This window comes from Myotis yumanensis, unplaced genomic scaffold, assembly GCF_028538775.1.
Source record: "Myotis yumanensis isolate MYYU_CA2020_CCGP unplaced genomic scaffold, mMyoYum1.0.hap1 SCAF_14, whole genome shotgun sequence".
NCBI classification, from domain to species: Eukaryota; Metazoa; Chordata; class Mammalia; order Chiroptera; family Vespertilionidae; genus Myotis; species Myotis yumanensis.
This window is the reverse complement of record NW_027223765.1, coordinates 24,750,210-24,774,017: the sequence shown is the minus strand read 5'-3', so window position 1 is coordinate 24,774,017 and position 23,808 is coordinate 24,750,210. Positions and strand designations below refer to the sequence as shown.

Below are 23,808 nucleotides of genomic sequence, written 5' to 3'. Positions count from 1 at the left end.
AGTTCTGAAAATGTGTTTGGCAGATTAAAACCAACCACAACAGAATGAGAAATATGAATAAAAGGTATAAAAGGTACTGAGAAAGAAATAATTTCATCATTTGAGCTCAGTTTTCATGAAATTCTTCCTGGTATCACTGTGTCCTCATCTAGGTGCGGTGACCTGCCTGGCCCCAACTATATTCTCTTGTCTGTTTTCTTTAATCCTTCACCGCCCCTCCTCAGGTTCACCACGGGCCGTGCTGGACGCGGTTCAATCTACTAACAATTTCTTAGCTACTAACAATTCCAATAAGGCAAGTACTATTATTGTTATTATTATCCCTATTTTATAGACACTTTGAAAGATTAAGTAATCACTCAATATCACATAGATAGTAAGCTATTGACATGAAAACCAAATGTTGACAGATTAAGTCCAGTTTCTTTCAATTACTTAGCAGATCAATTTGCATATTATTTCTCCTCCCCAGTTTTAGAACTACTTCTAGAAGACATTAAGCAAAGATATATTTTTAAAGTTATATATTTCTGTGACTTAAAAAAGTCAAACAAAAAGGTTATTTTATTGAACAATCTCCTCTTTAATGCTTGTTACAAAAATCAGAACTTCATGTTAATTTTCTGAGCTCTTAATTAGGAAAGAGACGTGCTAATATTTAAAAGCAAACAAAACATGTATACATCTATTGAACTCCTCTGAGGAAGGTAAAATTTGTGCTTTCCCACTGAAGACTTTTTACTTTAAATGTAAATCTTAAATATGAATAAATACTAATATTAGGTGGTTATCTATAGGAACAAGGAGTATAAAAATAATGACTTTTTAAAAAGAGAAGAAATGCATGGATTTATTGGCTCCAACAGTAACCTAGCTCATAAGTGTCAGCCTTAGCAGTGTAATAACCATGTGAGAGTGAGAATTTTTGTTCAAATCAGATTTTCCTGAAGACAAAAAAAGGCATATCATTTTTAGCACAAAAGCAATCAGTCTTATCGAGTGTACAAATTGATGGGGAGGAACCAGGGGCTTTGGATCCTTATCTTTTTTTTCTATATAATTATAAATTCTTAAAACTCAAATGACCAAGAATATATTATCAATAAAATTTGTCTAAATCATACAACCAACTTAGCAAACTGCATAGATCTCAACTGTCTGTTGAACAAGAATATTTTCTAAGTTACAAGTTATTTTCTCTTAATGGTGATTAGAGTTTTCACAGGAAGCAGTTCTGAAGGAAAGGAATTCATTTCAAAGAAGAGTGGTACTTAATAAATTTGGCAGCCTATTACAGTTTAACAAGGTCACAATTTAATTAATCTGAGAGGATAGAACAGTCACATTCATTTCATTCATGAGAGAAAGGTAGGATAAAATGAAATCAAAGAACCAGCCAGTTCCATACCTTCTAGCCACAAGTTTAAACCAACCTTTTTCATCTCCGCACATTCTAGTAAACTAATTACTAAAATTCTATGGCACATCAAAAAATATTACATTTTTGCCTGACAAAAAAAAATAGGTATAATTTTGATTCATTCACACCAGACAGCTATTGTTGTGTTGGTTGTTGTCGTTTTTTAATTTGACAATATAAGGGAAGTGAGGTCAGTACCCCTGACTAAATAGATATTGCATGTTTTAAAAATTCTTATGGCATAACGGTTGAAAATTGCTGGATTAAACATTAAACCTTCAGGAGTTAATGAATAGAAAAACTGACTATATTTCACTTTCTCTTCATTCTTCCTTAGGCACTCTGATGTGAATAAGATACAATGCAGCTTAAAAGTCAGAATATAAAGAAAAATAGAAATGCATATATAATTCACAATCTGAATATTCACCTACAGAATAAAAACGGTTGAAAAACTTCAGGATTATTCCTATAAAACATTAGGCAGAAAGTAAATGTCAGTCACAAAGGTTTCCTGAAAGACAAAGTGATTGCTTTTCATTATAGTTAACTAGAGGCCCGGTGCATGAAATTCGTACATTGGGGGACGGGGGGGTCCCCTCAACCCAGCCTGCACCCTCTCCAATCTGGGACATCCCTCTCACAAACCGGGACCGCTGGCTCCTAACTGCCCACCCCCTGCCAGCTTGATCACCCCCTAACCGCCTCTGCCTGCCAGCCTGATTGCCCCTAACTGCCCCCCCCCCCCCCCCCCCGCCGCCAGCCTGGTCACCCCTCACTGCCCCTCCCTGCCGGCCTGGTCACCCCCAAATGCCCCCCTTGCCGACCTAGGCTTCCCCAACTAACCCCCACCGGCTTGGTCACCCCCAACTGCCCCCCCCCCCCCCGCACCCTGCCAGCCTGGTCGCCCCACTCAGCCTGCTGTTCGGTCATCTGTCCGGTTGTTTCTGTCATGATGACCCCTGGCTTTTTATATATTAGGATATGGAATAACTGGAAGCTACAAATAGGTTATCAAACCAAAGAACATCTTGGTATATTGTATGTTGCCAAGTCAATCACCTCTCTACTCTAGAATTAAAAATAAATCAGAAAGTTTTTCCTCCTGAAAAGAATCTTCCAAAATATTCATGTGCAGCTACGTGATCATGATAAAATTTCTTACTTTTGCTTTAAAAAAATAAGATTCCTCTTATTATTTATTGAAATGAACAAAAATGTAATTAAAAATTCTTCACAAGCTCTAGCTTATTAATAATCAGAATCAAGCAAGTATTACAAACTACTAAAAAGACTACATGAAATGGACTTCATCCCATGATAAATGCTTGCATAAATTGCTAACTTTCTGATGTAAGTGCACAGATTCAACTTAATCGCTGCCAGTAATCCAAAGGCGAGCATTCAGTTAACAATGATTTTGAAGATATTTCATTAAGAATTAAAAGAAACCAAATTTCAAAAAGGGATTTATTTTTGCAACAGTTTTCTTTCCTACCAACATGAAATGAGAATTTTAAATAAAGACACTAATTAAGTCTTATTTCTAACTCTCCCATGTTGTCTTTTTAAATTCTAGTGATTTAGTGAGAAAAAAGGTTATTTCTCTTCAGCATTATAAACATGAATAGAATTCCTCAGCTCACACTGATTTACCACTGAAATATCAAAATAAGACAACAGAACACTAAGTGGAGCTGAAGATTATACTATCTAAGAGAACAAACACTCCCAGTGCTCTTAGTATGGAGTGGCTTGCTGAGCTTTGTAATAATAATACAGTTACAGAAATATACATCATGATTATATCAATTAGTTTTTAGAGAATAGGAATGTTTCTAAATTCCACAAACATATCATACAGCTTTTTCAACATTCTACTCAATTTCTTTCAACAACTAATTTAAAATCTCCACTTCCAAAGTTGTTCTTTTTTACAAGTCTGTACATAAGTTTAATAATTCAGAAACTTTAAAAAGCAAAGTTTCAGTGACAAATCACAGTAAGAGGGGAAGCAACATACTATAAATCAATTTATCAAGTTTACCTACCAAAAGAATACATTGAAGTTAATATAAAACTTACAACTCAGGTATAATGTCAAAGAAAACAGTGGAGCAGGACACTCAAAGAATTAGTCCTTCCACTAACAGTGGTTCGCAACCTTCTGGCCCTTTAAATACAGTTCTCATGTTGTGACCCAACCATAAAATTATTTTCGTTGCTACTTCATAACTGTAATGTTGCTACTGTTATGAATCATAATGTAAATATCTGATATGCAGGATGGTCTTAGGCATCCCCTGTGAAAGGGTTGTTCGACTGCCAAAGGGGTCACGACCCACAGGTTGAGAACCGCTGCACTAAAACAATCATTAGCTGGCAAGAACTGACAGAATCAACTCTGGAATCAAAAACTTGAAGCAACCAGGGAATTGCTTAATGGAAAAAAAAAAAGGTGGCTCAATTTCAATATGAAAGCATTGTGAAATTTTTGTTTACCTGTCTACTATCTCCCATTCCCCAAATTGTTGGTTGTAGAGATAGAAGCTTATATTCCTGGAGTAGCTTACTGGTTGTCAAGGGGTTAATATAGGCCTTGTTGTTAAAATACTACAGTTGTGTGTTTTCACCTGCCTGGCAGTTCCCTAAGGAACTGATGCAGAAGCTAAACCTTTATTTCACAACCCCATCCACCCTAGAGTAGCTTTCTGAGCATCTACTAAAAGATTAAAAACATATACTAGCAGGCAAAGAACAGAAAACAGATAAAACAGCAGACACACCTAAAAGACTGGGAAGTAAGAAGCTACAGTAAACGTTTCTTATGGAAATAAGGGCTTGGAAGGGCCGCTACATACACCATGGAAACCAGAGTGCAAAACGTATGCCCAAGACCAGATGCATGCTCAGAAAAGACCTGAGAGGACCCTAGATTTGCACTTCTGAGTTTGGAACAGGTAGGAAATGGAAGGTGAAGACACAGTAGGCAGTCTAGCTCAATGTTGAAGAAGTGCCCCGGCTCAGAGACAAGCTGCAAAGACCAGAAGAGTGGCTCTTTTTTTTCTTTTCCTTTTGGGTTCCAGACAGATATGGTTGACTGCTGGGATAATAAAACAGAAACTTCAATGCCCACACACTAAAAGAAATACAGCCTTTGCAAAATATAATTTGGAAAAGTCACCAAACAAACTGGACCACTGCAGCCCTCAACAATAAAAAAACAACAAACTATAAGAAAGGGGAGAATCTAATGTTTAGAATTATATCACTAGAGGTCCGATACATGAAATTCGTGCAAGGGGGCTTGGCCCTAACAGCCCCAGCTTTGTCCGAAAGGTCGTCTGGATGATCGTTCCGTTGTCCGGCTGTCCAGTCTAATTAGCATATTACACATTTATTATTATAGATAATATTAAAAATACCCCGTTTTCTACAAAAATTACAAGGAATACAAAGAAGCAGAAATCTATGGCCCATACATAGTAAAAAATAAATGGACAGAAATTGTCCCTGAGGAAGGCCAGACTTGGACTTAATAGAAAGATATTTATTTTCCTCACCTGAGGATATGTTTTCATTGTTTTTGTTTTGTTTTGCTTTAGAGCGAGAAAAACATCAATGTGAGAGAGGAGCATCAGTTGCCAAAGGTATCCCGACTGGGGTTCCCACAACCTAAGTATGTGCCTTGACCAGGAATTGAACCCGCAACCTTTTTGTGTAAAGGTCAATGCTCCAACTAACTGAGCCACCCAGCCAGGGCTAGAAAGACTTTAAACTAACTGTCTTAATTATACTCAATGAACTAAAAGTAGAAGAACTAAAAGAAATCAGGAAAGCAAGTAGTAAACAAAAGGAGAATATCAATAAAGAGAAAGAAATTATAAAAAGGAAACATATCTTGATGCTGGTAAGTAAAATAGAAAAGTTCAACAACAGATCTGAACAAGGGGAGTGGGGGACAGGGGGGAATGAGCAAACCTAAAGACAGAACAATTGACATTAACCACTCTGAAGGATAGAGAGAAAAAGAAAATGAAAATGAACAGAGACTAAGGTACCTGTGGGACACCATGGAACACCAATATTTGCATTAGGGAAGCCCCAAAAGAAAAAAAATAGAAATGGGCAGAATAAATATGTAAAGAGATTCTCAAATTTAATGAAATACATGAATCTATACATTAAAGAGGCTCAATAAACTCCAAAGACGATAAATCAAAGACCTCTACATTGACAGACATAATCAAACTATTGAAAGAAAAAGAATCTTGAAAACAGCAAAGATAAAGCAACTCATCATTTACAAGGAATCCTCAATAAGATTAGCATCCCGTTTCTTATCAGAAACCATGGAAGTGAGGACCTGTGGATGATATATTTAAAGTGCTGAAAGAAAAAAACATATCAAAGAGTATACTATATCGCCCTAACCGGTTTGGCTCGGTGGATAGAGCATCGACCTGCGGACTCAAAGGTCCCAGGTTCAATTCCGGTCAAGGGCATGTACCTTGGTTGCGTGCACATCCCCAATGGGGAGTGTGCAGGAGGCAGCTGATCGGTGTTTCTCTCTCATCGATGTTTCTAACTCTCTATCCCTCTCCCTTCTTCTCTATAAAAAATCAATAAAATATATTTAAAAAAAAAAAAGAGTATACTATATCTAGCAAAACTATCTTTCAAAAAGTAAGAAAAAATTAAATATATTCCATTTAAACAAAAGCTAAAAGAATTTGTCACTAGTAGAAAGCCCCACAAAAAATTCTAAAGCAGAGTTCTTTAAGCTGAAGTGAGAGTAGAAAGTAACTCGAAGCCACAGGAATAAAGAATTCCAGTAAAGGTAACTATATAGGTAAATATAAGTGCCAGCATTAGTGCATTTTAAGTTTTTAAACTCCTCTATTTTTCCTATCTGATTTAAAAGACAAATATATAAAACACCAAATCTATGTTAATAAACACACAAGGTATAAAGATATAATTTGAGACAACAGCACAAAGGTGGTAAAAGAAAGTGAGCTATATAGAAGCAAAGTTTTTGTATGCTATTGAAGCAAAGTTAATATCAATTCAAAATGCACTATTATAAATTTAGAATGTTAACTATATAATACCCACTGTAACTATTAAGAAAATAAGTAAACAATGTACAAATAAAGGAAATGAGGAGAATTAAAGTACACATAAAAAATCAAATGCAAAAAAAAAGAGTGGAAAAATTGAGGAACATAAAAAATATAAATAGAAAACAAAGAGCAAAATGTCAGATAAAAGTCCTTCACTATCAGTAATCATGTTAAATGTAAATGAATTTATAATTGTATGTCATATCCCTATAATGGGACACTGTTTTGTGATAAAATACTGATACATGATACAACATGAATGACCTTAAAAATATTATGTTAATTGAAGGAAACCAGACACAAAGACTACATAATGTATAATACCAAATTATCTGAAATGTCTAGAAGAGGAACATGTATAGAGACAGAGCAAGTAGATTAGTAGCTGCCAGGCTCTGGGACAAGGGGGGAGAATGCAGTGACTGCTAAAGGTAAGGGTTTTCTTTTGAGAGTGGTGAGAATGTTCTACAGTTAGACTGTGGTGACAGTTGCACAACTCTGTATATACTGAAAACCACTCAATAGTACATTTTAAATGTGTAAACTATTTAGAATATGATTATTTCAATAAACCTTTTTTATTAAATCTTTTTGTATGTGGTAAATGGACCAGCACTTTTGGCATGAAGTAAAAGCTAGTTAAAAATCAAAATCTGCCCAGCCAATAGTTCAGTTGGTTGACTGCCATCCTGTACACCAAAACAACTGTGGGTGTGATATCTGGTCAGGGAACATGCCTAGATTGTGGGTTCGATCCCTAGTCGGGGCACTGATTGATGTTTCTCTCTCACATCAACATTTCTCTCAGTTTCTCTCTCTCTCTCTCTTTCCCTCTCTCACTCTAAAACCAATGGAAAATGTTCTTGGGTGAGGATTGAAAAGAAAAAGAGCAAAATCTCAGCCCCACCCCAGACATGCCAAAACAAAACCCAAATGATTCCTATGTACATAAAAAGTTAACATGCATTGCCTAGGGCAGTGATGGAGAACCTATGACACGGTGTCAGAGGTGACATGCAAACTCATTTTTTCGATTGATTTTTCTTTGTTAAATGGCATTTAAATATATAAAATAAATATCAAAAATATAAGTCTTTGTTTTACTATGGTTGCAAATATCAAAAAATTTCTGTATGTGACACAGCACCAGAGTTAAGTTAGGGTTTTTCAAAATGCTGACATGCCGAGCTCAAAAGGTTCGCCATCACTGGCCTAGGGCAACTCTATCACCGTGACAATCTGAGGCCTTAAAGTATTAAGTGGCTTGCTAAATTCACATGGTCAATCTATATATATAAAAGCTCAGCAACTGGAACGGCGGAATGACCAGAACAACCAGACCAACCAGTGGCACTGCGGCAGCCAACCAGCCTGATCTGGCCCCTGATCGGCCCCCAACACCCTGATCAGGGGGTGGGGCTGGCCGGCCAACTGCCCACAGCCCCTCTCTATGGCCGTCCCCGTCCCCGATTGCCCCCCTCACCCCAATCAGGAGCGGAGCTGGCTGGCCAACCGCCCACGCCCTTCCTCCCTGACAGTCCGGCTTGATGGGCCCCCATCAGGGTGGGCCGGCTGGACCCTACCTGTGCACGAATTCGTGCACCAGGCCTCTAGTCTATATATATAAAAGCCTAAACGACCATCCAACTGTCCAACCAGTAGCTATGATATGCAGTGACCACCAGAATGCAGACGCTCAACGCAGGAGCTGCCGAGCTGTGGTGACTTGGCAGCTGTGGTTCTCAGTGACACACCCAGAACCAGAGAGGAGGGAGCCCAATTCCAGGGTGTGTCACCCGAGAACCGCCCCCTCGCAATGTCGGAGAGCTGGTTTAGGCCTGATCCCCATAGGCCAGGCAGAAGGACCCCACCGGTGCACGAATCCGTACACCGCGTCTCTAGTTCATTTCATAAACACACACATTTTATACTTTAAATCAGTTGTTTGCAAGTTGGTGCCTCCTAGTAGAAAGGGCACAAACTGTGTCTTTTTCTTTGTCACTTCCTAATTCTAAAGTTCTATTTACTGAATGGCTAAAATAACTTCATAACACAGACTGGTTTTCTGAAAACAAGGATTACATTTTGCCTAATTAGCTTCACTACCAGTATAAGTAAATTTAAAACATCGTAACAGGCTTATAGTCTACCAATGTTTGAAGACTCCTTTTTGAAAAATATAGCAAAAGAAATTAGAATCTAAGTTTGCCAGAATATCAAGTTTTTCAATGAGTGAATGGAAAATGTATTTGTAACTCTGAAGTTACAAAATGCTATGACACAGCTCCACTAACGGAGTTACCCAACAGAGAGAAAGCTTCTTGCTAGTAGTTCTTAATAAGTGTGTGCAAGAATGTGAGCCTGACAGAAAAGGACATAATATCTAACTAAGTGCAGTTTCAGTCCTGCAGTTGGTAGGTAGCCAAAGTAGATCTGTGCTCATTCAACTCATTATCTTTGGTTTTTACTTGCCCTGGGAACTACAAAGCAGGAACAACCCTAAAGACACTGAAAAGGACTCATAGAGAGCCAAACTATCCTACATAGTAGATAGATTCATGAGGTAAGAAGGCTCACTATGTAATGCTAACTGGCTTTTCTAAATTTAGACTTCTGAGCTAGCCCCAGTAGAACTTGCTACTAGTTAATAATCTTTCTGCCCAGATTTAAATGGTCTAATAATTTAGTGTCATAAAAATGGCTAATATGCTGAAACTGGTTTGGCTCAGTGGATGGAGCGTCGGCCTGCGGACTGAAAGGTCCCAGGTTCGATTCCGGTCAAGGGCATGTACCTGGGTTGCGGGCACATCGCCAGTGGGAGATGTGCAGGAGGCAGCTGATCGATGTTTCTCTCTCATTGATGTTTCTAACTCTCTATCTCTCTCCCTTCCTCTCTGTAAAAAATCAATAAAATATATATTTTTAAAAATGGCTAATACAGGGTGGGACAAAGTAGGTTTACAGTTGTTTATGAGGAAAATAATACAGTAATTAATAAACAATAATACAACAGTAAGCTCTGTTTTCATGTGCTCACAACTATAAACCTACATTTGCTCCACTTTATATATATCTCTCAGCCACATCAGAGGTAAAAGAAGTTTGATACATTTGGATAATCATATAAAAATTATGTTGGCTTTCTTTTTTAAGAAGGCAGTTGTACCCAGTGACTAGATATTAAAAACAGTTTTAAAGAATGATATGAGCCACAAAAGAAGTGTCAATGGAATTAATCATTCAGAATTCCAAGTGAAAGAAAATCTTGCTACATTTCAATGTTTGGGCTTAGAAATTTACAGCTAAGAGAGGTAAAATATTTTCAACAGACAAAAGAAACCATCTTTTCCATTAACTCTTATAGTGTTTCCTCTTCAAAAGAATTCTTAGTTCAGCCCTAGCCAGTTTGGCTAAGTGAATAGAGCATCGGCCTGCAGACTGAAAGGTCCCAGGTTCGATTCCAGTCAAGGGCATGTACCTTGGTTGCGGGCACATCCCCAGAAGGAGGTGTGCAGGAGGCAGCTGATCGATGTTTCTTTCTCATCGATGCTTCTACCTCTCTATCCCTCTCCCTTCCTCTCTGTAAAATATTAATAAGATATATTTTTAAAAAAAGAATTCTTAGTTCAAATACTGATATAGACTTTACCTGGAACAATATGGAAAATATGCTGTTTCCAAAAAGGCAAAATGTACTGTAATATAGGTATACATAGTCTATAATACTGCCTCATCTAAAGTCATTGTCTGACTGATCTATTTGCTATCACCAATTAATGGGCCAGGAATGCCTTTTCTCAGTTCCTCTAAGTTTTTACTCTCCTGACTCTAAGGCTTCTAAGCTAATAAGAGTACTTCCACCAACACACATGAGTTCATTCTTTGGGTATGAAAAACTGACTCTGGCAAAAAAACAACAGAATTCCTCATCTAATCTAATAAAAGAGAAACATGCAAATTGACCATATCTCTGCTACACCAACAAGCCACGCACACCAACCAATCAGAAACAAACATGCAAATTGACCCAACTAAGATGGCAGCGGCCATGAAGCTGGAGCGTTGCCCCCGGCAATGGAGGAAGCCAAGCTTCCCTCCTGCCCTGCCGGCCCTGAGCTCCACCGAAGGCTACAAAGTTTCAATTATAGAAGAGAAATAAATCCCAGATACCTGCTTCCAGCCGCCTAAGCCATCAGGTGGACATCCCCCAAGGGGTCCCAGACTGCAAGAGGGCACAGTCCGGGCTGAGGGACGCCCCCCCAAAGTGCACAAATTTTTGTGTACCTGGCCTCTAGAGTTACTAATATTAATCTTCTTTTGAAAAGTGTCTATACCCCTGGCTGGTGTAGCTCAGTTGGTTGAGCAAACAAAAGTTTGCCAGTTCAATTCCTGGTCAAGGGCACATGCCTGGGGTTGGGGGCTCAATCCCTGGTGGGGTGGCGTGCAGGAGTGCTCTCACATCAGTGTTTCTCTTCCTCTCTCCTCCCTTCTTCTCTCTAAAAATCAATAAACTAAAAAAAAGTGTATGCAGCAAGAAGCATGTGTAACAGTGCTCTTAAATATGAGTTGCATAGTAATTTTTTAAAAGTCTCAGCCTGCTATGAAATAAATTGTGTCCCCCTAAAATTCACATTAAAGCTCTAATCTCTAATGGGGAAGTAACTAGGGTTAGATGAGATCATGTGGGTAAGGCCCTCATAATGGGTTTAGTGGCTTTATAAGAAGAGAGATCACTCTCTCTGTTATATGAAGACACAGCAAAAAGGCTGCAAGCCAAGAGAGCCCTCAACAGAAACTGAATTGTCAGACCCTGACTGTGGACTTCCCAGTCCCAGAACAGTAAGAAATAAATGTGTGTTAAAGCCATCCAGTGTACAGTGTTTTATTACAGCAGCTTGAGCAGACTTAAGACACAGCCTATGAAAAGAGAATATCAGATAAAAGTTGTACAGTAGTCAAGTCACTGAACATGATGACAAGATGCTACTTACTGAAGGCCCAGGCAAGATTTACAGCCAAAATCTGAAACACTGAAATTTATGACAGGAACTCTAGAGTTGCAACATGACAATGCTAAAGTGGCAACCCTGGCCTTGGGTAAGGTCCATAAGAAGAGAACTATATATACTCTGTGAGAAATTAATGCTATTCCAAGGCTAACTGAGGAGTTCTCCGTTTCCTTTAAATTCTAGTAGAGTTTATTTCATGCAGAAACATCAAATGACCACCTAGCCTTCCAAATATCATCCAAAGATCACCACAGTCAAATTCAGTAGGGGAAAAAAAGGGGACATATGTAATACTTTCAACAATAAAGAATTATTTTTTTAAAAAATTCAGCAAACAACACTCCAATAAGCCAATTCATTGCAAAGACTTCTGTGTACAGAAGAGAAATCAACTTTATCAGCCTTATGATGTCTGAAGTCAGTACATTTAAATCTAAAAGCAGCACAAGATTTCCTTAAATCTTTTAGGAAAGTTATCTTAATCTACTTGGAAAGTAGTTGCAAAAGCCTGCCTGTGGTACCAGGTAGTAGGTAAAACAAATAGGGCAGAAAAGTGGTAGAGGGAATCAAAGATGTGCAGCTATATACTATGTAAAAGCAGAAAATCCACATAACTATAGCACTGCCAAGTAAAACATGTGCTGATGAAATGTCTGAAAAGTTAACAAATAGGGAAAACAATAATTACCAATAAATTACTTCACCAGACATATCTTTCTAATATTTTTAGCATCAACCTTTAAAGGGTCAAAATTCCCTCTTACTGAACTTACATTACACATGAACCTGGAGACAATTAGTTCGCAGATCAATTAATTCTTACTTAAATGAAAACCCTAAATAGTGCTTTGAAGTTTCTATGTCATTATATTGTTTAAATTGTTCAAATAATGAGAAACACCCCAAGGAGGTCTGCTTCTAAACTGGAAGAGAAGCACTCCAAAATAAATGACATAAACTTCATGAATTTAAATTAGGAGAAGGAAGACTGTTTATATTAAGTGACAAGCCTACCAAATCTCTAAGGAAGAACAATCCAAGGTCTTATCACAAATTTAATATTAAGGAGAAAAAAAGGGAGTAAAAAGATAGAACAAGAAAAGCTATCAAGGGGAGAAAAATGAAAGTAAAATAACATTCCCAATACTTACTGTATTATCAATTATTTCCATTAACCAATTAAAGCAATCTGACATCTAACGGTAAATTTTAAGTATTTGTAACAAAGGTCTTTATTTCAAAATTAAAGGAAGTTTGTTATTATACTTTTAAAAGCCTATTCTTCAGGCTTTCCATAACCTCTGTATAAGAACACTCATATTTTAGGACATAGTAAGAATCAAAGACTGACAGCTGTGTAGGTGTTAACAAACAGCATGTTAGTTCCAATAGTAGATGATATTGTCATGTTAATGGGCTGTGAGGGCCTTTTAAACTAGCTGCCTAACCCCATTTTCCATCCCTTCAATCTATTCTACATGCTATGGCCAGATTAAGGGTAATATAATTTGCCAGCTGCCTATGATCTTTCAAAGATAATTCCTAACCAATACAATCTATTTTTTTTTTAAATATATTTTATTGATTTTTTACAGAGAGGAAGGGAGAGAGATAGAGAGATAGAAACATCGATGAGAGAGAAACATCGATCAGCTGCCTCCTGCACATCTCCCACTGGGGATGTGCCCGCAACCCAGGTACATGCCCTTGACCGGAATCGAACCTGGGACCTTTCAGTCCGCAGGCCGATGCTATATCCACCGAGCCAAACCGGTTTCGGCCAATACAATCTATAGTGGAGCTTTTTTGTGTGTGTGTGTTTTTTTTAATTAATCCTCACCAGAGGATATTTTTCCATTGATTTTAGAGAGAGTGGAAGGAAGGGGGAGAGACAGAGAGAAAGAGAGAAAGAAACATCGATGTGAGACACATCAATTGGTTGCTTCCCACAGGAGTCCTGATTGGGGCTAGGGCAAGGGATGGAGCCTGCAACCCAGGTATGTGCCCTTGACCAGAATCGAACCCAGGACCCTTTAGTCCACAGGCTGAAGCTCTATCCACTGAGCAAAACCAGCTAGTCTTAGAAGTGGAGCTTCGTATCCAAGGCCCTCCTGAATCTGATTCCATCACACGTTCTCTATCCTTTACATACCAGTACTCTAACCCCATATTACACACTGGAACACATAACAGTGATCTAAACACTGTTGCTTCATTGTCTTCTCCATCTCTGTCCAGTACTACCTTTCAATTATTACCACTAAAACCAAGTTGTCTGAGTATTCTCTGATTTTGCTCAAATCAGAAGTAACCACTTCCTTCTCTAAATTTTCATCCTGCATTCTTAGTACTTCTCTTACTCAACAAGTTCTATGTTACTTTATGGTGAGTGGATTGTGTACACAAATACTAGTAGTACACTCACTGATTACAAAAATTCTATCACATCATCATTTTGTCTCCCACTACACATATTTCCATAAAGATCTGCTGATTAAAACAAACAAAAAAAGAAATAAAAAAAGAGAATTGCTGATTCACTAAATAAACACTCTAGGAAAAATAGATATATTTTATGAGAAAAAAATACATTTATATATGTCACTTTTTAAACTAGAAAATCGAACGTTCAAACCAACTATGTGTTAATCCTTAAAACTGCTAATGTCTATCCTTTAACCTACATCCAAGTATATTCATTTCTCACAAACAGATCACCAAATGCTATGGTCTACATATCTGTGCCTCCCCGCAACATCCCAACTCATATGTTGAAGTCCTAATCTCAAAGATGGTATTAGGAAGTGAGATTTTTTGGAAGTGGTACCCTCATGAATAGGATCAGTGTTATAAAAGAGACACCCCAGAGTTCCCTTCCACCATTTGAGGGCACAGTGAGAAGGCAACAGCTATGCACTAGAAAAAGGGCCCTCAACAGAATTTGACCGTGCTAGCATCTTAATCTTGAACTATCCAGCCTGAGAGAAATAAATTTCTATTGATAATAAGCAGCCCAGTCTGTGGAATTTTGGAGCAGCCCAAACAGATCAAGACAACAAACTTACCTCAAATAAGCGTAAGTCAGCAGGAACTCTGTCCCCAACAGAAAGGCAAACTGTATCACCTGGAACCAAATCTCGTGCAAGTGTATGTTCCAATTTTCCTTCACGAACACTGTAACATGAAACAGAAACAACCATGGCTAAAAAGGAAAGCCATGCCACTTTATTTTAAAAGGTGATTCCGGTGGGCTTGCCTGCAGAACAATCATCTGAGTCTGTTTGTGCAGCGCTGCACCAATAACAGTGCTTAGCACATAGTTGTAAACACACACACACACACACACACAATTATCTGTTGAATATCCACCTCTTAACAATATCAAAATCAAAGCTTGAAAGTATTAATAGTACAACTTGCTATACTGAACAGAGCATGCATTTTTCATGTCAGATTAATGGTTTCTACCTATGTTTAAATAAGTCTGTGGTGGGGGGGTGGAAAACAGACGCTAGATCAGCCGTGGGCAAACTACGGCCCGCGGGCTGGATCCGGCCCGTTTGAAATGGATAAAACAAAAGAAAAAAAAGACCGTACCCTTTTATGTAATGATGTTTACTTTGAATTTATATTAGTTCACACAAACACTCCATCCATGCTTTTGTTCCGGCCCTCCGGTCCAGTTTAAGAACCCATTGTGGCCCTCGAGTCAAAAAGTTTGCCCACCCCTGGGCTAGATGGACATGGGCAAAGGGGGCGGAAATGGGGACATCTGTAATAGTGTCAATAATAAAGTTTAAAATAAATAATGTTTGCAAGTCAAAAAGTCTATGTTTAAAAATAATAATAAACAAGTCTGAGGCCACAATGTATCACTGCACTAGTCACATTCAATTTCTATTTTTAAGAGTAGAAACCCATATCAGAGACAAAGATCATACCAATGGCATTCTGGTGGCATAAGTTTTCTTAGTTCTTCAAGAGACTTTTCTGAACGATATTCCTATTTAAAATAAAGAAAGAGGACTTAATATTAAAATATTTATTTATAAAGAAATGTAAATATGTATTTTCCTAAGTACATATTCCATATTAGACTTAATTAAATACTGATCTTAATCATTATTTTAAAATTTCCCAATTCTTATCTTTTCCTTTACTTGCAATTATATTCTGCACATAAAAGCCTGTCTCTTATTAAATAATGTTTCAGTGACAAACAATTTTGATTATTAAATATTCCCAATTTTATATTTTAATGTTAATGTGCAAACCTAAGGTCAAGCTATTTGTAAGAAAATGAAGAAAACTGATTAGTATGTCCAAAGAGTATATAATTGTCAGTTATTAAAAGTTAAGATCATTGAACCTCATAATTAAGATAATTTTACTTTCAGTGTTTAATAACCAAAGAGGTCAATACAATTAACCTCAAGCAACATCTGATTTGGGGATTTAGGTCCATGCTAACTGCAAAAGTTTGTGGAATAAGTTTGCTTGGTTTCAGCCACTGCATTTATTAAAGTGAATAACACACTACCCTTGTGTAAAATTCCACATTGACTATGTTAAAATTGCAATTTGCTCGTTTGTTTTTTGAGGATGAGGGCTATTTACCAAAACAACAAGCTAGGAGGGTCTTCCATATACAGTGATAAAACTGTAAGAATCTTTCCGAAGAAAGTCACTACATATATCTATAGCATTATTAAAGATGCAAGAGGGTTCCAGGTATTGATCCAGTGGGTTATATCGCCCACATGGCTAAACGATAGCTGCCTTGAATGATGCCTAGCTTGGAATGACCTCTGTAAGACTAACAGTTCCACCTGCCCTAGGGCAACTTTTGTCTGTTCTAGGCAAGAGGATTCCCTAGAAACAGGTCCCTGGACAGTTGACTGATAGAGCTCACAATCTTGCTGCAGATAATCTGATTCCAACTGGTTTTTCTACACAGGATTTCTATAAAACTAATAAACTTACTAAATTAGATATTACTATAGGATGACAGTAAATACCCAAGGAATAAATCATAGATGTGAAAATAACCACAATCACTTAAGACTCAAAACAACATGAACTTCAAGATCATGATATATTACATTTCCCTCTCAATTAAAATAATCCTTATAATCTTATTAAACATGCTTTAGAATTTTTAGCTAATGAGACTTGCCAACATTGTTCTCAGAAGGTATCAGCTATTTAGATAAACATAAAACTAAGCCTATGTTTTTACGTATGCCTATATTTATCAATAAAAATCTTAAAATTACCTCCACATTAATCACATTTTTTTTAAGTTACTTTTCATAGCCCAACTGACATGGCTCAGTGTTTGAGCACTGACCTATGAACCAGGAGGTTTTGGTTCAATTACCCGTCAGGGCACATGCCTGGGTTTCGGGCTTGATCCCCAGTGTGGGGTGTGCAGGAGGCAGCCAAGCAATGATTCTCTCTGATTGTTAATGTTTCTATCTCTGTCTCCCATTCCCTTCTTCTATGAAATCAATAAATATATATATATATTTTTAAAAAGTTTAAGTTCCTTTTTGTATGTTTTATTTACTGTTTCAATATCTATGCTAAGTAGACAGTCTGATCAAGATCAGAAAATCCCTTCTATGCAGAAATAAGAAATTTAAACCTTGGTCAACCTTTTTAAAATGGAAGAACATTTTTAAACTTATTGATGGATATATATCTATTACTATGCTTTTTGTTTCCATCTGCTTCAGCAGTCTATAACACCATCAAATAAAAAATTAGATTTTCTTCATGCCACTACCTAAATCAAAGCAGTCAAGTTAGTCCCACAAATTTCCCAAGAGAGTTGTTGTTTCGGAAATTGTCTCATAAATAAATAACAAATTGTTGTGACAAACATTACCATGACCTAATAACTACAGATTCTGCCTTAAGCTACCTTAATTTTTTAGCAAGTAACTAAAATATCATTTCATGTTGGCAAAACAGGCTAACTACTCACCTGAACAAAGGCAACTGTAACGACGATAAGTATTGCCTAAACAAAACAAAGAAACATCCTTTTAAATCATACGTTATAACTTCAAAAATAACTATTAATTGTATTTTATTTTTCTGACTCTATCTGCAGAATGAAGATATCAGACACTAAGTATTGAAATGAACTGGGAAAGAAATCACAACTTTAGTCTGCCCTATGAGGAAAAAACTGATAGTGGCTTGCCTCCCCAAGGGCAGCTTCTCAAACTTTCTGATCTCAGGATCTCTTTGTTCTAAAAACTGACCAGTTTTTATTTATGTATGTTATATCTACAGATATTTGTCATATTAAATACTTTTTCAATTAGTTTTAATTTCTACTTATTAATTCATCTAAAACTAACCTATTACATGTTAACAGCACATTTTTTATGAAAATTATATTTCCTCAAAAAAATTTTGTGAGAAAAGTAGTATTTTTCAATTTTTCTATCTTTAATGCCTGCCTTAAGAGAATGCTGGACTCTCATATATGCTTCTGCATTCAATTTATTGAACTATGCTGATTAGGCCAAAGTATATAAAGAAACTCTAGCCTCACACATATTGTTGGGTAAAAGAGGAATACTTTAAAAGCTTTGCCAGACTATTGTGTATAGTCTTCTTTGCTACTACAACAAAATTAGACAAATGTTAGCTATGTAAAATAATGTGCAATGTAGAATATAAAACAGTATCAATGAACTTTTCAAAACCTGTTATATTAAAATCCACTGATCTACCTTGCATTTTGAATTGATCTTTTATCACTAAAAATTCTGTAACATCATGCTCTGGTAATTTACAAAATATTGATTTACTTGGTTATTCAACTCATTCAAATGTTGGCACATTTCATAATAGTAAAAGAAATCACACTCACTAAACTTACTACTGATCTCATGAGAATAAAGTCTTAAATATTGGGAAGCTATTTAGCACACAGTAATGCATAAAAATTTGGCAAAATTCTAATTATCACTTAAAAGTTTGAATTTATATCACTGGCAACAAATTGTCAGTTGTTTTTCTTGAAGTGGAAGGCTCATTTTATTCACTTTCAGAAAAAGTATGTGTTATCCTAATTTTAATACTAGTTTGTCTATCAATCATTCTTTCAAGTAAAAGGCTAGTTCAGCTCACCATAATCACCCTTCCTCAAGATAACCACTATACTTCAATATACAGAAGTTCTTTATGCATACTTGCCATTTCATTACACAGAATATTAAAAAGGTATGTATGCAAGTGTCAAGATTTAATAAAATTAATTTTTACTGTTATATCAAAAACATTCCTAAGAGAAATAATAAAAGAGAACAATGACTATTAGTACAGTTTGGTGCCATTATATTGATTTGAGCCAAGGTTCTAACAGTTTTACCCACCATTGCTTTTGTACCACTGACTTAAATATCTATAGTGAAAAGACAAATGATGCTTTAGTATTATGAAAAAGTTGTATATGCTCGCTGAAAGGGCCGCAGAGACTCCTGGGAGTCCCCAAGCAAGAGTTCAAAAATTGCAGCTCTACCCTGACTGGCTTGGCTCAGTGGATAGAGCGTTGGTCTGTGGACTGAAGGGTCCCGGGTTCGATTCCAGCCAAGGGCACATGCCTGGGTTGCGGGCTCAATCCCCAGTAGGGGACGTGCAGGAGGCATCCTATCAATGATTCTCTCTTATCACTCATGTTTCTATCTCTCTCTCCTTCCCCCTTCCTCTCTGAAATAAAGAAATATTTTTTTTTAAAAAAATTGCAGCTCTACATTAATTTCTACTGTGTTCTTATGCATAACACACTTGCTTTCTTCAATGGTTTTACTTGCTATAAATTTTAATATTACAGTGAAACAAGAGGCAAGGAAAAAAAAAAGATGAGAAAATTTTCAATGAGAGTTAGAATACCCCAGATGGAAAAAATAAAATTTTACACAGTAAATACAATGTGCATTGTTAAATCATACTTTTAGTTTCACAAGCATGAAGCTTTAGTTTACAACTAGTCAAAATGTACTCTCAATTGGAAAGTAAAATAAATTGAAAATGTAACTGGAAAATTATTATAAAATATTTTGTATCTGTGAAATTACCAAATTGTTAAATTCTCACATGTGCCAATCACTAACCCTTGAACATTGAGATTACTGCAACTAAAAGCAAGTTGGAAACTAATGAAAACAAACCTGAGAACACACTAAGGCATTTCTCAATTCATTTTCCAAAATAAAAGCCAATCCTAATTTCCATGATTAATTGACAGTTTAAAATATATATATATATATATTTTTTTCTTACCACAGTGATACTGACGGCATCATCAAACTGATGCATTAAAACACTGATGACTGCAGAAGCCAGAAGCAGCATAATAAGGGGATTTTTAAACTGAAAGTAAAAACAAACAGCAATTTAACAGTTTTGTATGAATGATAGTTGTGTCCGTTACTGCAAAAGCTTGAAAAAAAAACACACAAAAGCTATTGAGACATGATTAGAAAATTACGAGTCTACATTTAGTTTACTTTGTATATCTCTTCAATTAACAAAAAAGTTTACACTTAACTACATTTAAAGTTACCACTTTATAACATCTTCCTTTCAGAAAAAAAAAAATTTAATTATCAATGTCTAAAACCAATTACCTGCCTGGATGGAGTGTCCCAGTTGGTGAGAGTGTTGGCCAGTACACCAAGAGGTGGCCAGCTGGATTCCAGGTCAGGGTACATACCCAGGTTTTAAGTTCGATCCCTGGTAGGGGCATGTATGGGAAGCAACTTACAGATGTTTCTCTCTCACATCGTTCTCTCTATCTCTCTCTCTCTCTATTTTCCTATCTCTTGAATCAATGAAAAGCATGTCTTTGGGTGAGAATTAAAAAAACTAATTACCAATTTCTTACAGTAAACATGTATTTTATATATTAGCTTTTTTATATGTACATACATATGTTCCTACTGAAGCTAGAATAAGTGGAAAATGATTTTTAAGCTAAAGATTTAAGTTAAACACTGGGTAGAACACCTAAATTATTAGTTTAAAACAGTCCTCAATATTCCTATACCAAGTAAAGTAGTGAAGATTACAATTCAGATTACAAAAAGGAAGCAGCCTTTTCCCAAGATTGCTTTTTCTGATACCCATTCTAGCAGAGCCAATAGTATATGAAGAAACAAGACCACAGCACAAACCCAATCAGGCAGCACTTAAGTGACCAAACATCAGAGCCACCCTAAATTTTTCCAGTGGGACATCCTATTCCTTAAACATCACCACTCTGTTGCCAGAATCTCCTCCACTGATGAAGTGGTGCCAACTGCTGTCAAAACTTCAAAGTACTAAACTACAAAGAATCTATCCCAGCAGAAAGCCCCAGCCCTTGGTTACCACAGCTCTGAGGTGAGACGCCACCACCTCCCACTCCCTTTACGGCTCTATCCCTAGCACAGTGGTTCCAATCCTGCTTCACATCAGAATCATGTGAAGAACTTCTAACAAATGCCCAGGTTCACACACCAATTAAATCAGAATCTCTGGGCATAGGGCCCAGGCTTTGGCATTTTTAGAGCACTCCCCAAGTGATCTGACTGCATAGAGGACTGAAAAATCACTGCTCTAGCAAAATAAAACTACAAGCGCAATGTGGTTCAGGGCTGACAAACCACACACTTGACTGAGTCAGAGTCCCAATTTGAATACAGCTCTTGTCACTTCTGTGTAATTTTTAATCTCATTAAGCCCTAAGTGTTCTTCATCTAATAAAATAGCACCTTATACCAAAGATTGTGGTAAGAATTAACTAAGAATGTATATTAAAGAACTGTGTAAACCATAAAACCCTCTTCAATGTCAGATGTTATCATCACACTATGAGGACAAGGCCCGTGGTCTTCTTTTATTTCCCTCTAAAAAAGCTGTGTGGCATAGTACTAAGGACACCACTTACAGCAGTGGTTCTCAACCTTCTGGCCCTTTAAATACAGTTCCTCATGTTGTGACCCAACCATAAAATTATTTTCGTTGCTACTTCATAACTGTAATGTTGCTACTGTTATGAATCGTAATGTAAATATCTGATATGCAGGATGGTCTTAGGCGACCCCTGTGAAAGGGTCGTTCGACCGCGAAAGGGGTTGTGATCCACAGGTTGAGAACCGCTGACTTACAGGCTCAACAAATGCCTGCAAAACAACAAGTTATGTTTTCTGTAAAGGAGTAGAGTCACCTAATGCTTTATGATTGACAAGTGATATTTACTATTAATTACTGTTTGTGCTTAACTACATTATAGGCACTGTTTCATTTCATTCTTACAGCAACCCCATGATGCAGGTTAAAGACATTAAAAATTGTCTTTACTAAAAAAAAAAAAATTTGGCAAACTAACCCTACTAGTGGAAAATTGGCCATAGGATTCTTGTAGCTTTTCACACTAACATAACTTGTTATCAAGGTAAGAAAAAAATCTTACAATACATTTTTCTGAAAAGATTAGGTTATTGATAAAATGTAATTAAAAACAGCTATCATCTATCAATAGCTTACTACCTCCATTATTATCCCCATTTTATAGACAAGGCTCAGAGGATAATAAAGGTCATACAAATAGTATAAATAAAGGTAAAATATGTACCCAGGTGATCTGAATTCAAATTGTCAAACTTACTTTTACTAATTTTCTAAGATGGTTATATTACTTTAAAAATTTTTTCTAAGATGTCCATATTACTTTAAAAAATGTTAGCATTCCTAATATAAAAAGGGTGTAAATTAGACATCTGCAAAGGGAACTCTACTATTAACAGTATCTCACCTGAGAAATATACTTCTTCCACAGTGGCTCATCTTCACTGATATCAAATTCATTCCAGCCATGGAAGGCTCGCCGATGATTTACTTCACATTTGTTTAGACCATTCTGAAGATCAGCCTATTAGATTTTACATATAAAAGTTATTGAAAATATTAGCAGAGAACAAAAAAAGAAAAATACAAAAGAGTATCTACTGTGTGCCCTGGCCGGTTTGGCTCAGTGGATAGAGCGTCAGCCTGAAGATTGAAGGGTCCCAGGTTCGATTCTGACTGAGGGCACATGCCAGGGTTGCGGGCTCCATCTCCAGTGGGGGGTATGCAGGGGGCAGCCCATCAATGATTCTCTCTCATCATTGATGTTTCTATCTCTCCCTCTCCCTTCCTCTCTGAAATCAATAAAAATAGTTTTAAAAAAAGAGCATCTACTGTGTGATCACATTTATAGGAACTTCTACAACAGTCAGATCTAATTTATGCTGACAGAAAGCGTATCAGTGATTGCCTGGGGCCAGAGGTATACACTGGGAGGGATTAACTGCAAAGGGACACAGGGGAAAAGTTTGGGGAGTGATGAAAATGTTCTATATCTTAATTGTGGTGGTGGTTATTTTTGTCAAAATACAAACTGTACACTAAATATGGGTATGTTGTAGCTTATGTAAATTATACCTTAATAAAAAAAATTTTAATGTAAGCAACAAGTTGGTGTTTAACAAACAAACAAAAAATAGTTTTCGCCCTAGCCAGTTTGGTTCAATGGACAGAGCATCAGCCTGTGAACTGAAGAGTCCCCGGTTCAATTCCAGTCAAGGGCACATACCTAGGTTGCAGGCTTGATCCCTGGCCCTGGTTGGGGTGCATATGGGAGGCAACCAACCAATGTGTCTCTCTCACATTGATGTTTCTCTCTCTGTGTGTCTCTCCCCCTCCCTTCCACTCTCTCTAAAAAAAAATCAATGGAAAAAAATCCTCTGGTGAGGATTAATAAAAACAGCAACAAAAAAATAGTTTTCTACGGGGAAAAAGAAGAATACAAACCAGCCACTCTTTCAGAAAGTAAAATATCACTATATTCTAATTGGCTTTTTTTGCTTTCATTGTTGTTTTTTAGAATTAGTTTCCCCAAAACAATCAATGAGCCATAATGGCCTTCCGTGTTCTTTAAGCCTATTAAAACCTTGATATTAGTAGTATTAACTTTGCCCTTGGACTATATAATTATTTCAGGCAGAAAATTTTTGGTTCCTAAATTACTCAAAATAATGAAGGTAAGATGAACTGGTTCTTGGGATATTTTATGTTCTATGAATACCACCTATATTCTTCAGCCACTGTCTCTCATTATTCATTACAGTAACTATCATTAAAAAATTAAATTACCTGCACCCCTAAAATAGTTTCTCTGGCCAAAGTTTATAATACACTCCAATAACAGAGT

The 23,808-nt window shown here is 36.7% G+C and overlaps 1 protein-coding gene across 6 annotated transcripts in view; it reads right to left on the bottom strand.

Annotated features, from left to right (window-relative positions):
* The window catches only part of ATP2C1 (ATPase secretory pathway Ca2+ transporting 1), a 124,354-nt gene that overhangs the window by 57,421 nt on the left and 43,125 nt on the right, over positions 1–23,808 (bottom strand). For all 6 annotated transcript variants that reach the window (XM_070433385.1, XM_070433384.1, XM_070433387.1 and 3 more), the window contains 5 exons: positions 22,372–22,488; positions 19,857–19,946; positions 17,545–17,580; positions 15,497–15,558; positions 14,621–14,729 (listed from right to left, as the gene is read on the bottom strand). In XM_070433385.1, coding sequence (XP_070289486.1) covers positions 14,621–14,729; positions 15,497–15,558; positions 17,545–17,580; positions 19,857–19,946; positions 22,372–22,488 — 414 coding nt within the window. The remainder of the gene's footprint in view (positions 1–14,620; positions 14,730–15,496; positions 15,559–17,544; positions 17,581–19,856; positions 19,947–22,371; positions 22,489–23,808) is intronic.